We start from the raw sequence: 14,215 nt of genomic DNA on the forward strand, positions 1-14,215 counted from the left end.
GTGAGAACATGTTAGTTCCCCTTGCTGGGAGTGGTCCACTGATGAACGACTGAACTTCAAGACTTTGAAGCGTTTCAAAGAGTTCACTGAAATCCTTCTTAAGGAGTTCTGACTGCTCCTTCCGAATATCATTCTTCCCCACATGGATGATGACTCGATTTGCAGTCTTGTGCTTCATCAGAATGTTCCGAAGTTCTTTGTTCACATCAGAGACATTTGCTTGAGGAAGGCAGTATGTAGTTGTAGTCCTGCTACTGATGTTTCTGATAATAGCATCACCCACTATCAGAGTCCTGGGCTCGGCTGTGCTCTGAGCTGAAAGCCGCTGTCTGCTCGACGTTGAGCGCCTGTTAGTAGCGGTGTTAGCTGCTGGCTGATTCGATCCGTGTTTAGTCACATTTGCGGATTTCTCTCCCACATTCATTAATGCTTCAAATCTGTTCTCAAGATGTATAGGGGGTGGTAGAATGCCAGTGTTTACAAGTCTTGTCATAGCCGTATCTGGGGTAGACGATGCTACAGCAGCAATACGAGATACTCGTGATAATCTGATGTCTCGATTGCCTTTAGGTCTCGCTCCCTGTTTGTGCCATCGATTTGTCTGTCGATCTGTTTCGGCTTTTTCCTCTACACTTTGTATAAACTTTTGAGATTCAGAGGACCCACCAGCTGTATGCTGAGGGGGTCCGTGATGACCGTCTGCTGTGTGTTCCGCCTGTTTTGGAAGTCCAGCAAGTAACTTTGTTTCAAGAACCGCAATCCTTTGTAGAAGTTTGTGGCAGTTCATGCAGCAGGTAGATTCCACGAGAGGCATTTTCTCTCGTCTGTTTGAATGTAGACAGCTGTGTTTTTCGGTCTCTGGAATGTAAACTGCTGGGAGAAAGTCTTAATTTTCCCCCCAAAAAATGTGTTGTCTGAGCACTTTGCTGATCTGCTGAAGTTAAAATCTTGGAGAGATATGAGAAAAATGCAAAAATAGGGAGCAAAGCGCAGAGCAATAAGCAAGAGCGTCCGAACAGTAGCAAAGCCGGAAGTGCCATTTTACCAGCCATTTTTCCTTAACAAAATATCTTAAATCTTTTAATAGAAAAAACTATTTCTTAGTTTCTGCATGTTCTAATGAGTGATATTGTTTCAAGTCATGAAACCGGTTTGTGTTGCCTGATTTTGACGTGTCTTCAGCAGTTTGCAGTGCCTACTGCAATATTAATAATATTACATTTTTGTCACTTAGAAAGGCACATTTGAGAGTAGCATGAGTTGACAGTAGTAGTAGCTTGAGTCTAAATATATTTGTCTAAATACATTTAGTATAAATGGCAATGCACAAACACTATAGCTGAATCACAAAAAAAAAGTAAATATATAACATTACTCTTTTAATACATTTCTATATTAATAATACAATACAATTCAATTCAAAATGAAAATTTTAATAAAATGTAGCCATTGCCAATAATACAAATACAGCAACATAAAGAGTTTTTCAGTATCTAATAATTGAGAACATATTTATATTATCCAACCAAGAGCAGTGAGTGTTTTATGTTTTTGATTGTTAATATTGTTTGATTATCATTACTAAATGACATAACAGACAATGGCAGGATTATTAGGCGACATTTACATGGCAAGGCCTGAAGCACAGGTACAGACCTGACTTGTCAAAAATTTTACTTGCATTTTTGTCCCATCTGTTTACATTCACCTAAGACATAACCAACTTTATTTTCATTAGGCTAATACATGGCAAGATGGGCATTTTGACCAAGTAGTTGATCTGTCAGACATATGCATTCATACACAGCCATATACTGCAAAATGCAGGTGTTCTTCATAGCATATCACCATTTGAAAGCAGTCGTCTGTCAGTTAAACAGTTCACAGGTACCACATTGAGTCATTACTTGGCAAAACTAGTACTGCAGAAAAGCTGTTATCATTAGAGCTTTCTCATTTTAGCATGGATTGACATTGTGTAAGTACTTCACTACTTTTATAAGTAAATCACTAGTGACTGGTCATTACTGACCAGGACTTTGGTTCCCTTTAACTTTGCAAATTACGCCTTTAAGATCATCTCGATTATTGTTGTATTGCTGTTTCCCAAACCAACATAAAGACCGCTGTCAGATTTAAAGGTGCTGAACTAAGGTTGAATCTTTCACCCAGTGTGAAAATGCTGCCAAACATGTAAATGCATGGTGTAAATATAAAAACTTGCTGGACATCTTATGTTAGAAACATTTCAACTTCATTTGTGTCAATATTTGTGGTCAACTAAACTTCAAAATGCACGCTTGCTGAACTTAGATCTACAGTATCTGTAAATCCATTATTATTTTTGCGTTAAATGCATTGTATTATTGTAACACAAACCAACTGTAAGGAAAAAAATGGCAGGATAGAATTGAATTTGATTAAACTCAAAGGATTCCTTCATTTTCTCCACGTTTATCTTTCAATGCGGTGACACCAATGAAAAATGAGAGTGAGACAGAAACAGAGACATGAGGGAGTGCAGCTGCTGGGACACATTGGGGTACATGTCATGTCTAAAAATTAAGTGTTTGGTATAGAAGACCCTGGGTGAACCTTTGAATAAGTAACCAGATGTTGGGCTGATAAACCATTTGATAAATAAGAAATTTAACCGAGAAAGGGAAAATGAAAGGGAGAGCAAAAAGAAAAGTGACAATGATCTCATAATAAATGACAGGCAGACAGAGGGGAGACAGTCTCCAGTGACCTGCTGCATATCACACTGCATTGTCTTTAAAACTTGCCACTCAACAACTGACAGGCAAAAAGGAAGGAGAAAGAGAAATAGACCCTCATGGAAACTCTTACCCGTGTCTGTGAGATCCCCTCGACCGGCCGGAGTAGTAGGAGTAGCCAGAGTAGGTGGACTCTGTATCCATGGCGACGCTGTTTTGCCCCAGCAAATGGCTGAGGGCTTTTTTGATGCTGACAGGATGAAGGGCAGGCAGAAGTTTTTAGAGAGTCTTATCTGAAGGAGCTTACTCAGCAGATGAACAATGAGAGTAATCTGTCAGCTCTCAATCCTAGATGTGTGCCTGGGGGCTCTACACCAGCAGTTCATTCTGAAAAGACAAAGTTTGATTTTTAGTTGTGGGACTAATAGCAGCAGAATACCGTTGACACTCCTGTTTCCTGTATTCCAGTCAAAAGATCTCTTTTTTTTCCCCCCAGATTCCTATCCGTTTCCCTGTCTCTGGTGTCTAAATGTATGTCTCTGTTCTGTAGGGCTGTAACGTCCCAGTCGATTAGTCGATTAATTGGTCGATACGGTCTGGTTCGACCAAAAATCTGATTGGTCGATTTTTTGCCGCGCTCATTTCATCAGTTTGGCCGCGCTCATTTCATCAGGTGGAAAGCACTAATTGCTAATGGGGGTATTTTCAGAGCACCCCTGTTTCACAGGTAACAGTCTGTTTTCAGAACACCCCCATTGTTTTCACTTTTTTTGGATTAGCCCAACCCACTGGAGAAGAGAGACAGATAAGTAGGCTTTAGAAGGTTTGATGCTGAATATTATTTATTTAATAATAAGCTAGTGTCAATAAAACAAGAAGCTGTCTCCTTCCAAAGAACCAGTGCTAATTTCGTTAACGAAGAGGACGATGAAAAATATTCGTTAACGAACCTTTTTTCTGTGACTAAGATGAGAAGTTGACGAGATAAAATTAATATCTGATGATAAAAACTATGACGAAATGTATGCGCGTCTTCGTTAACGAGACGAGACGGGACTAAAATGTTATTTGAGGACTACCGGACATTCAAAATACATAGGCTAAGTTGACTGTCTTGTCTTTTAAAATGTGCGTCCCTGTCACTGGATCGCAATCAGACGAGGGGCGTTTGTATATCTAGTCACAGTATGGCAGCCGCAGTGGGCGGATACGCTACCAAAACGCAAACTAGCGATCTGAAACAATGGCCTCAGCAACTGAATGGTTATAGGGATAGGGTGACCAGACATCCCGTTTTTCCCAGGAGTCACAATTCGTTGTTGATTAACTTAAAGTTAGTGAAGGCGCGATAGGCGGAATCACTCTGATAGAAGTGCTCCACTTTCTCAGTTCTCATACAGCGCGCGATCAGTTCTCAGTTCTCACAATATTGCGCAATTGCGCTGTGCCCACTGTTTGTGTTAGTTTTGAGCCTAAGATGCTTTATTTTTCAGTTATGCACTTTATTTGGTTTCTGCTCTTGTTTGTTTAATAAATATTATTTTTTTATTAAAGTGGACGCGCCTTTTGTGTTTATTAAGAGTAAAAGCTTTAAGTCTATTCGTGTCTCAGCCGCGAAGCTGAGCTCTTATGTTCAGCCTCGCTCTGTGCGAGCTGCGCAGAGCGGCTGAAATGATAGTGTCTGACAGTTATACTTATAACATATGACAAAAATAATTTTCTAAATTATGTTGCACATTCCTCAAAAGTTTTTGTGATATCACTAGTTGACAACATAGTACTGTTTTCAGAAATCACAGGCTATGATATTGCGCAGGTGCACGTGATGCACCGCTGTCAGAGACGACAGACTCGTGTGTCAGACTCATTTCAGTGCAAAATAATTAGGTCAAAAACGATTTAATATACTCCAAATAGCCTATTAGTTTTTTATGTTTATTTATAATTAATTTAGGCAGACAACAAGGCTACCAAGTACTGAGCACAGTGTGTATCTAATTAATGTAACGTACGTTTTTTTTTCTCCACAACGTCATTTTTAGTCGATTTTTAGTCGAAAGTTTCAGGACTTCAGTCGACCAAGATTTTCTTTGGTTGATTACAGCCCTACTGTTCTGTGTATCTCTGCTCACAATTGGAGCATCTTAAATAGAAGTGTAAACGGGCTCCAAATGGGCGTTTTGTGATCTGATATATCAAACCAAACTACACACAGCTACTCAGGCAGTATTTACAATTGGCAATAACATGTGCCCAGGTTTCGAACTCAGGACGCCCGTAGTACTAAGATGCTGTATGTTGGCACACTGCCCACAAGGCTATCGCCGTCGATCCACTCCTTTCTTTATACTCCTTAAAACTCATAAATAGTGCCTAAAAAGGAGTCATTTGCATTTTCACTACATTGTGACATTGAAACAGGCACTGGCCACAACTGGAGACAGACTCTGCCCTATCAGCATAATATCCTCCCCTGAGTGAGCTGAGGAAGATCCAGCTACACACCCAGAAGACATAAGCATCGCACTTTATATTTTGTCAATGTTTTCAAATCACCTACCTACATTTTTGTTAGCAAGTTTCACAGCTAATGCAGCTAAAGAAACCATTGTCTCTTTTTTATTTTTAACCTGAAAATGCTTACTGCTGGTATAATTCATAACCGCAATTTATTATGTACAGTTTGATTATTGTCTTTTTTCAAATGGTGTATGTTTTCCAAAAATATTAGAGACTTGTACCCCCCAAAATCTCATGTCTCGATATATTGCAGTATTTTTGTGTGTGCGAATGTTGTTCATCCATCATTGCAAAATGGCTGAAAAATTCATCCTGGTTCATCATCACAGTTGTTACTTCTGCCAGAGTTTCTCTGACTCTGTTTCATAGATATATGGCTTAAATATGGTATTTACTGCATCAAGTCATATCAGTTCTTCTGCAGTATCCAAAGCACAAGCTGTAAAGGCATGGCCCTCTTCTGGAAAAGGGGCTCAGAGCAGCAGCTTATTTGTACACACAAAACTGCATGCTTTTGTTTCCACACAAGAAAGCCATTTACAGTTATAGCCATTGACACATTCTGGGGACACCTGAGATTTATATTCATTCTTGCATAAAGGGGCATAATAGGCCCCCTTTAACAATCAATATAGCTACAGTGCACAACATTTACCTTGTTTGCATCCTGGACAACAACAGCCTGCCTACTCACCTCTCAATCAACTACTTTAGACTGCTTCAGAGGTTTTAAATAGACATGTAAGATACATCAGGAGCCAGTACATCATTGCAGATGAATGGAAAAGTTATTAGCAAAAGTGACATTAAAGGCCTGATAATTTGCTAAGAAAGATACAGTGTATATAATATTATTTTGCTGTTGCTTGTTAGGAAATAAAAACAAACTTAAGACCCAATAGGCAATTTTACCAATACAGTTATGTGGCCTAAAGTGACAAATATATATTTCCATAATCTATGCATGGCGTGTTCTCATTATGGCCATTAGTCTATTTTTCAAAGAAGATCTCTGAGGTGAAACGGAGAAGGAGAGGAACTCCATACATACTTATTTTGGAATCACATCATTGTGAGACTCTTCTTCAGACAGACGTTTTTTTTTCAATCTCTAAAGCTGGGTGGATGAAAAACTAAAGTGCACAATGACATGTTTTGGACTGAAAGTAACAAGCTGAGCCTTGTCTAAACACCTAGGTGTGTGAGCGAATTTGTGGGTTTGTTGGGTGTAGCTACATGAACTAAAAGAGAAGCGTTTGCTCCCTTGCAGTACTAAGAACCAGCATCTGGTTGTTTTATGTTATTTGCATGAAGTAGAGCTTTGTTTAACTATGTTGAATTGTCAATGATGCCTGTTGATCCTATTGTCCTGGATGAGCACCGGGGACATATCCCCAGTGAAGACCTCGACTTAAATACAATAAAAAGAAAAGAAAATAACTAAAAATAAAATATCTAACTACATAATACTATTATTGTTAGAAATTGCAACAATATAAAATAGAAATATAATTTCTACATTTAAAATTTTTATTAGAACAATAAATAAACAATAATATCCTGGCCAGAGGAGAACTGGCCCCCCGACTGAGCCTAGTTTCTCCCAAGGTTTTTTTTCTCCATTCTGTCACAGAGGGAGTTTTGGTTCCTTGCTGCTGTCGCCTCTGACTTGCTCAGTTGGGGACACTTAATTTCTAGTGATTATCGTCAATTTGATTTTACAGATACTATTTAAACTAAACTGAGCTAGACAATGACATCTCTGAATTCAATAACGAAATGCCTTTAGCTGAAAATTGAGTGTTTAATATTATTATAATTATTAATATAATATATTATTATACATTACTGACACTCTATCCTCCAATTTGATATGGTTAAGTGCTTTGACACAATCTGTATTGTTAAAAGCGCTATATGAATAAAGGTGATTTGACTATTGTAGGAAATCAGTAAGTCTTAATTAAAATTAATGTTATGAGGTCACTTCGTTTGTTGCTGTCTGGGTGAATGTCATCCCAACACTCGCCTTCTTGTAGCTCAAACAGTGTCATGGCACAAGCAATGCCAAGGTCATGGGTTTGATTCCCAGGGAAATCAAAAATAAGAAAAATGTGTACCTTGAATGCAATGTAGGTCACTTTGGATAAAAGTGTCTGCCAATTGCGTAAATGTAAATTGTCAGAACCATGCAGCAGCATGCAAACATGCTCTTTGAGAAGTTGCATATCAATTAATTATCAATTGTTATATTTCTCTTTTCGTAACACATTCAATTTTCACATTTTGTGTTTGTTAGGCAAGACAATATAAGGCAGGCTCCTCTGAGAACATACATGTTTTCATCAGGAGCAGAACACTGGGAAATGGTGCACATCCCAAATGCCTTGGTTGGGAAAATTTTACAATGCTTTCTTTAAAGCAGTGTTGCACTTGCAGGAAGCCTTGAAATCATGGATTCTGGTCAAAGAACTAATGGTACAGTAAGCATAACCTGTCATGCTAGCACTGAGAGTGGGGGATGGTTTGAATTGGAAGCAAAAAAATAGATCTGGGCTTCAAAATGAACAATCCCCAAATCCCCAAAACACTTACTAATGCCATACACAGACCTTCAGATCTACAGCTGACAGAATTAACTGAGCTTTTTCTCTGTATCTGATATAATCCATACCATGTGCTTACATGATCTCCTCCCATGCCTTACTACTCATACATTACAGTACATCTGTCACTGTTGTCACGTTCCCTCATTAGACCATCTCACAATGGCAGAATTTCACGTGGTTGTTTGTACTGTGTATAACCATATGGTGGTAAACATACTCAAACAAAAGTCTTGAGGGAAGACATTTACATTTGAAGAGCCAATTAATTGTTATTCAGAATAACAATTAAGATGCAACGTAATGCCATTTGTGGATTGAAGAAATGTTTTGTGAATTATTATTTACAGTCTCGTAGGAAAGACAAAATTATTAGTTTGATTTGTTCACTTATGTGGATTGATTTACAAAATAACGCAGTGAAAGACGCTTTCTACAACCTACTCAGAGGAATTTGCTAGCGTCCCTTGTCATGATGACCTACTGATCGGTGACTATAACTCCCAGCTCAATGGCAATCGCAACAAAATGACAATGCCGATCTGCTATGTTTGTTCTGTACTGCGAATAGTGTGCGTGTTGGAAATACGCACTTTCAACTTAAACAGTGACACAAGATGATTGCCTGGTGAACTTTATGAGAATGAAACTGACAATAGCCGTATCAGTAAATGCTGACTGTTATCCTTTCTCGATGTTAGAAGGTGAAGCAGTGCTGATGTGGGATCAGATCATCATTTGCTTTGTCGCTAAATTCCAGCTCTGCCTCTTGCTAAATTTAAGGATCGTCCACCGCTTTTTTAAAAATCTACCTCAAACTTCGGGACCAAATCAAAATGTTGGCAGGAACGGAAGATCATGAGACAATAGTTGAGGAAGTGTGGTTGCAGTAAGTACTGATCAGAGATAAAGAAGGTCATTCACTGCTGATGGCCAAATCATAACAGAGACGTTGGGTGGAACACTCAACCAGCCTGCAAAGGTGTCAGAGTTTGCGATGAGTTATTCTTGCCCGCAGTTGATCTACCTGTGGAAGACAGACCAATCTCAAACGTGGAGATGGAAGCAACAGTTATGGCCCTCCGAAGTGGCGACCCGACATTGATGAGATATCAGCAGAAATGCTCAAGTACGATGACCAAGCCCTTATTAACAAGATGACTGCCTTGATGAACCGATACTGGAATAAGTTAAATAAGTCAAAATTACACCAGACTTATTAGCTGACTAGCACATTCCCACTACAAAGTTTTACATCAAATCCATCATGATGCTTATGTTGAGCTATGCTAGTCAGACTTACACACTCATGCTTTCTCTGTATGCACTCCGTTCATGTCCCTCTCTTCATTCCATCACTTTAGGAAATTATGCAAATTCTGTTCCATTCATTAAAGGGGTCATCGGATGCCCATTTGATATAAGTTGATATGATTCTTTAGGGTCTAAATGAAAAGTCTATAACATACTTTATGGTTAAGCTGCAATTGATACAAAATGCAGCAGCCAGAGTATTAATGAAATTGAAGAAACGAGAACATATTACACCGGTTTTAATGGAATTACATTGGTTACCTGTGCATCAAAGGATTGACTATAAGATTCTTACATTAGCGTATAAAGCATTGCATAACTTGACACCTTCTTATATTTCTGATTGTTTGTCAAGATATATTCCTAATCGAACGTTACGATCCTCTAGTGCTGGACTTTTAGCATATTATACAGTAAATCTCAAGCGATCTGGCGGTACTTCTTTTAGTCACTATGCTCCAAAAATTTGGAACTGTCTTCCAAATGAAGTGAGAGAGTGCTTATGATCATAATAGTGTGTGAAGTGTGTGTATTATATTTGTATTATATTTACTTATACTTGTTTATATTTTGCTTTTGATGACGTTGTTTTTTTTATATTTGTTTTATGCTTGTGAAGCACTTCGAGTTGCATTTTATGTATGAAAAGTGCTATACAAATAAAATTACTTACTTAAGTTAAAATTTCTCAATGGTAGTGTAAAATACACCTTTTTTACCAATTCAAAATCAGCTCTGTTCTTTGCAAGCCATTCTAATCTGTTGCTTTAAATGCTAATGAGCTCTGCTGGCCCCGCCCCTCTCCTCTGTGGGGTGACAAGCACTACGGTTTACTTTAGCCAGGAAACTGGCTAACTAGCACGTTATTAGGAAAGGCGATTTGCAAAGATTCATTAAAAAAACCCTTATACTTACTTCTTTTGTAGATGAAGCTGGATCACGAATGATTTGCTCGAACATAGACGCATTTAGGCAGATCGGGATCGGCGCATTCCCTTCAAAATGAAAGTAACGCTAATCCTCTGCATCTTCAACGGCTCAGATGTCGGGAGTTAATGATGACTGCTATGTTCATTACTACATCCAACAACAAAAGACCTCAATCACTTAATCGGAGACATTCTTGTCTTCCCCTGCACCAGAGGTGACACAGTGGAGGACTGATGACAGCTCACTCCCTGGCGGGTCTAAGGTAAGACGGCCTTGTCAATCAACTATCGTGGGAGCAGCCTGTACAGAACTACATCATTCTGACAGGAATCTCAGAACAGCCTGATTTGAGAAAGGGGATTTTAAAATAGAGATTTAAAAAAATAAAAATAAATAACAGAGTGGATTTTTATCATAATAGGATGGATGTGTACACACACTTCCAACACACATTTATGTTCAAACACCTTGTCAAGTGAATTTTTCATTCGATGACATGAAGCTGACTTTAACACGAAGCTGGCCCAGAGAGATTAAAAAGTGCCTTCTATCATGAATCATCAAAATTCAATCCCAAAATTTAAACTCAGAGCCTCTGACTCAATCATGTTGTGATTTTTATGGGCATGGTAAAGGGATGTAGTAATGAGAGAGCAATCTCTGCCTGGCATCACAAATTTAGCACAGCTTTCTCTCTCATTGCAGCTATAATAATTACAGAAACCAGAGTCTCCTATCAGTTAACACTTGCGAGGGCTTTATGAATGAGAAGCAAGGCTGAGGACAGTGAAAACAACCTAAAAATGTCTCGGTTATGTATGTGACCCTCATTCCCTGAAGGAGGGAACGGAGACTAAGCTTTTGCTCCACTGCTTGCACACTAAATTGAAGAGGTGTGAGATAAACTGGGCTCCTCTATCAGAAACCAGATAGACCTGTGCACCCCATCAAGTGAAAATTTCATCTACTAGAATATGAGCTATTTGTGGTGACTTGGCAACTCGTAGAGTGTTGGCGCAGCTGACACAGAACAGCATACGCTATTTGCGTCCAGTGGATACTCTCCAAAATGGCGCTACGGTGATGTGGAGGAGACGAATTGTTGAATAAAGTTGTTATTTTTGTTTTCTTTGCATACAAAAAGTACACAAGCCTCTCGGTTTTCACTCAAAATATCTTAAATTGTGTTCCGAAGACGAACAAAGCTTTTACAGGTTTGGAATGACATGGAGTGTGATTATTGACAAAATTTTCATTTTGGGGTGGAGTAACCTTTTAAAATAAAGAATTCTCATGTTTTGGGCATCTTGGATCACGTAACTCTCCCGCAGAATCTTATTCCGTTTCCTCCACTATTCTTAGATGCATTTTGTCTATAGAAATGCGTTATTCAGCATTCATAGACATTCTGAACTCTATTGGGGTTAGACAACACGTTTCCGGACCTACTCATTGTCGAAATCATACTCTAGATTTAATACTGTCACATGGAATTGATGTTAGTGGTGTTGAAATTCTGCAGCAAAGCAATGATATCTCAGATCATTATCTAGTCTTTTGTAAACTCCATATAGCTAAAACTGTAAATTCTACTCCTTGTTACAAGTATGATAGAACCATCACCTCTACCACAAAAGACTGCTTTGTAAGTAATCTTCCTGATTTATCTCAATTCCTCAGCATATCCAACAGCGCAGAAAAACTTGATGATGTAACAGAAACTATGGACTCTCGCTTTTCTAGCACTTTAGATACAGTTGCTCCTTTACGCTTAAGGAAGATCAAAGAAAACAGTCCGACTCCGTGGTATAATGAGCACACTTGCACCTTAAAGAGAGCAGCCCGGAAAATGGAGCGCAGATGGAGGAAAACAAAACTAGAGGTATTTCGTATAGCTTGGCGGGAAAGTACCCTATCCTACAGAAAAGCATTAAAAACTGCTAGATCTGATTACTTTTCATCTCTTCTAGAAGAAAACAAACATAACCCCCGGTATTTATTCAATACAGTCACTAAATTAATGAAAAATAAAGCATCAACAGGTGTTGGCATTTCCCAAGAGCACAGCAGCAATGACTTTATGAACTACTTTACTTCCAAGATCGATTCTATCAGAGATAAAATTGTAACCATGCAGCCGTCAGCTACAGTATCGCATCAGATAGTGCACTATAGATCCCCTGAGGAACAATTCCACTCATTCTCTACTATAGGAGAGGAAGAATTGTATAAATTTGTTAAATCATCTAAACTAACAACATGTATGTTAGACCCTATTCCATCTAAACTACTAAAAGAGCTGCTTCCAGAAGTCATAGATCCTCTTTTGGCTATTATTAATTCATCACTGTGATTAGGATATGTCCCCAAAACCTTCAAATTGGCTGATATTAAGCCTCTCATTAAAAAAAAAAAAAAAAACACAACTTGACCCCAAAGATCTAGTTAATTACAGATCTCAAATCTCCCTTTTCTGTCAAAGATACTAGAAAAGGTAGTATCCTCGCAATTATATTCCTTCTTAGAAAAATAGTATTTGTGAGGAATTCCAGTCAGGATTTAGACCTGCTCTCATTAGAGTTACAAATGACCTGCTTCTATCACCTGATCGACACTATCGACCACAACATTCTTTTAAATAGACTAGAACACTTTGTTGGCATTAATGGAAGTGCATTAGCATGGTTCAAATCGTACTTATCTGAACGCCATCAGTTCGTAGCAGTGAATGAAGAGGTATCATATCGATCACAAGTGCAGTATGGAGTACCTCAAGGCTCAGTACTAGGGCCGTTACTTTTCATGCTTTAGATGTTACCCTTGGGAGATATTATCAGGAGACATGGTGTTAGCTTTCACTGTTATGCTGATGATACTCAGCTCTATATTTCTTCGCGGCCCAGTGAAACACACCAAATTGAGAAACTAACAGAATGCATAGTCGATATAAAAAACTGCATGACGAGTAACTTCTTACTGCTAAATTGAACAGAGGTGTTAATTATCAGACCTAAAAACCCCACATGTAATAACCTAGAACACTATCTAACACTTGACAGCTGCTCTGTAAATTCTTCTTCATCAGTTAGGAACCTAGGTGTGTTTTTTGATAGCAATTTTTCATTTGAAAGCCATGTTTCTAGCATCTATAAAACTGCATTTTTCCATCTCAAAAACATATCTAAATTGCTACCTATGCTCTCAACGTCAAATGCAGAAATACTAATTCATGCGTTTATGACCTCAAGGTTAGACTATTGTAATGCTTTATTGGGTGGTTGTTCGGCACGCTTGATCAACAAATTATAGTTGGTCCTAAATGCAGCAGCTAGAATCCTTACTAGAACCAGGAAGTACGACCATATTAGCCCGGTTCTGTCAACATTGCATTGGCTCCCTATCAAACATCATATAGATTTTAAAATCTTGTTAATTACTTATAAAGCCCTGAATGGCTTAGCTCCTCAGTACTTGAGCGAGCTCTTATCACATTATAGTCCTCCACGTCTGCTGCGTTCTCAAAACTCTGGCCATTTGATAATACCTAGAATATCAAAATCGACTGCGGGCGGCAGACCCTTTTCCTATTTAGCACCCAAACTCTGGAACAATCTACCTAATACTGTTCGGGAGGCAGACACACTCTGTCAGTTTAAATCTAGATTAAAGACACATTTCTTTAATCTGGTTTACACATAACACACTAATACACTTCTATTATTCAAATCTGTTAAAGGATTGTTAGGCTGCATTAATTAGATCAACCGGAACCGGGGACACTCGGGGACACACTTATGATGTAACGAGTACACATAACACATGATGTACTCGTTACATCATAAGAAGAATGGCATCTACGCTAATATTTGTCAGTTTCTATTCTGTTTCTCAGTCTGTGTCTGGATCAGATGGTGGATCGGCACCGGGAGGTGATATATGTGGCCCTGATCGTCGGCGGGGGCCGGACACCTGGATGAGCCCCGGGGACATATCCCCAGTGAAGACCTCGACTTACAATACAATAAAACTTAAAATAAAACAAATAACTAAAAAATAATAATAAAATACCGAACTACACAATACTATTATTGTTAGAAATTGCAACAATATAAAAATAGAAATATAATA

General features: G+C 38.6%; 1 protein-coding gene across 2 annotated transcripts in view; it reads right to left on the reverse strand.

The window, feature by feature from the left end:
• LOC306872830 (vang-like protein 1) overlaps positions 1–14,215 on the reverse strand; it is an 88,954-nt gene that overhangs the window by 51,753 nt on the left and 22,986 nt on the right. For both annotated transcript variants that reach the window (XM_079421696.1, XM_079421695.1), the window contains exon 2: positions 2,851–3,104. In XM_079421696.1, coding sequence (XP_079277822.1) covers positions 2,851–2,921 — 71 coding nt within the window. In that variant the 5' untranslated portion in view covers positions 2,922–3,104. The remainder of the gene's footprint in view (positions 1–2,850; positions 3,105–14,215) is intronic.

The sequence above is a fragment of the Barbus barbus genome (genome assembly GCF_936440315.1).
Source record: "Barbus barbus genome assembly, chromosome: 7".
NCBI classification, from domain to species: domain Eukaryota; kingdom Metazoa; phylum Chordata; class Actinopteri; order Cypriniformes; family Cyprinidae; genus Barbus; species Barbus barbus.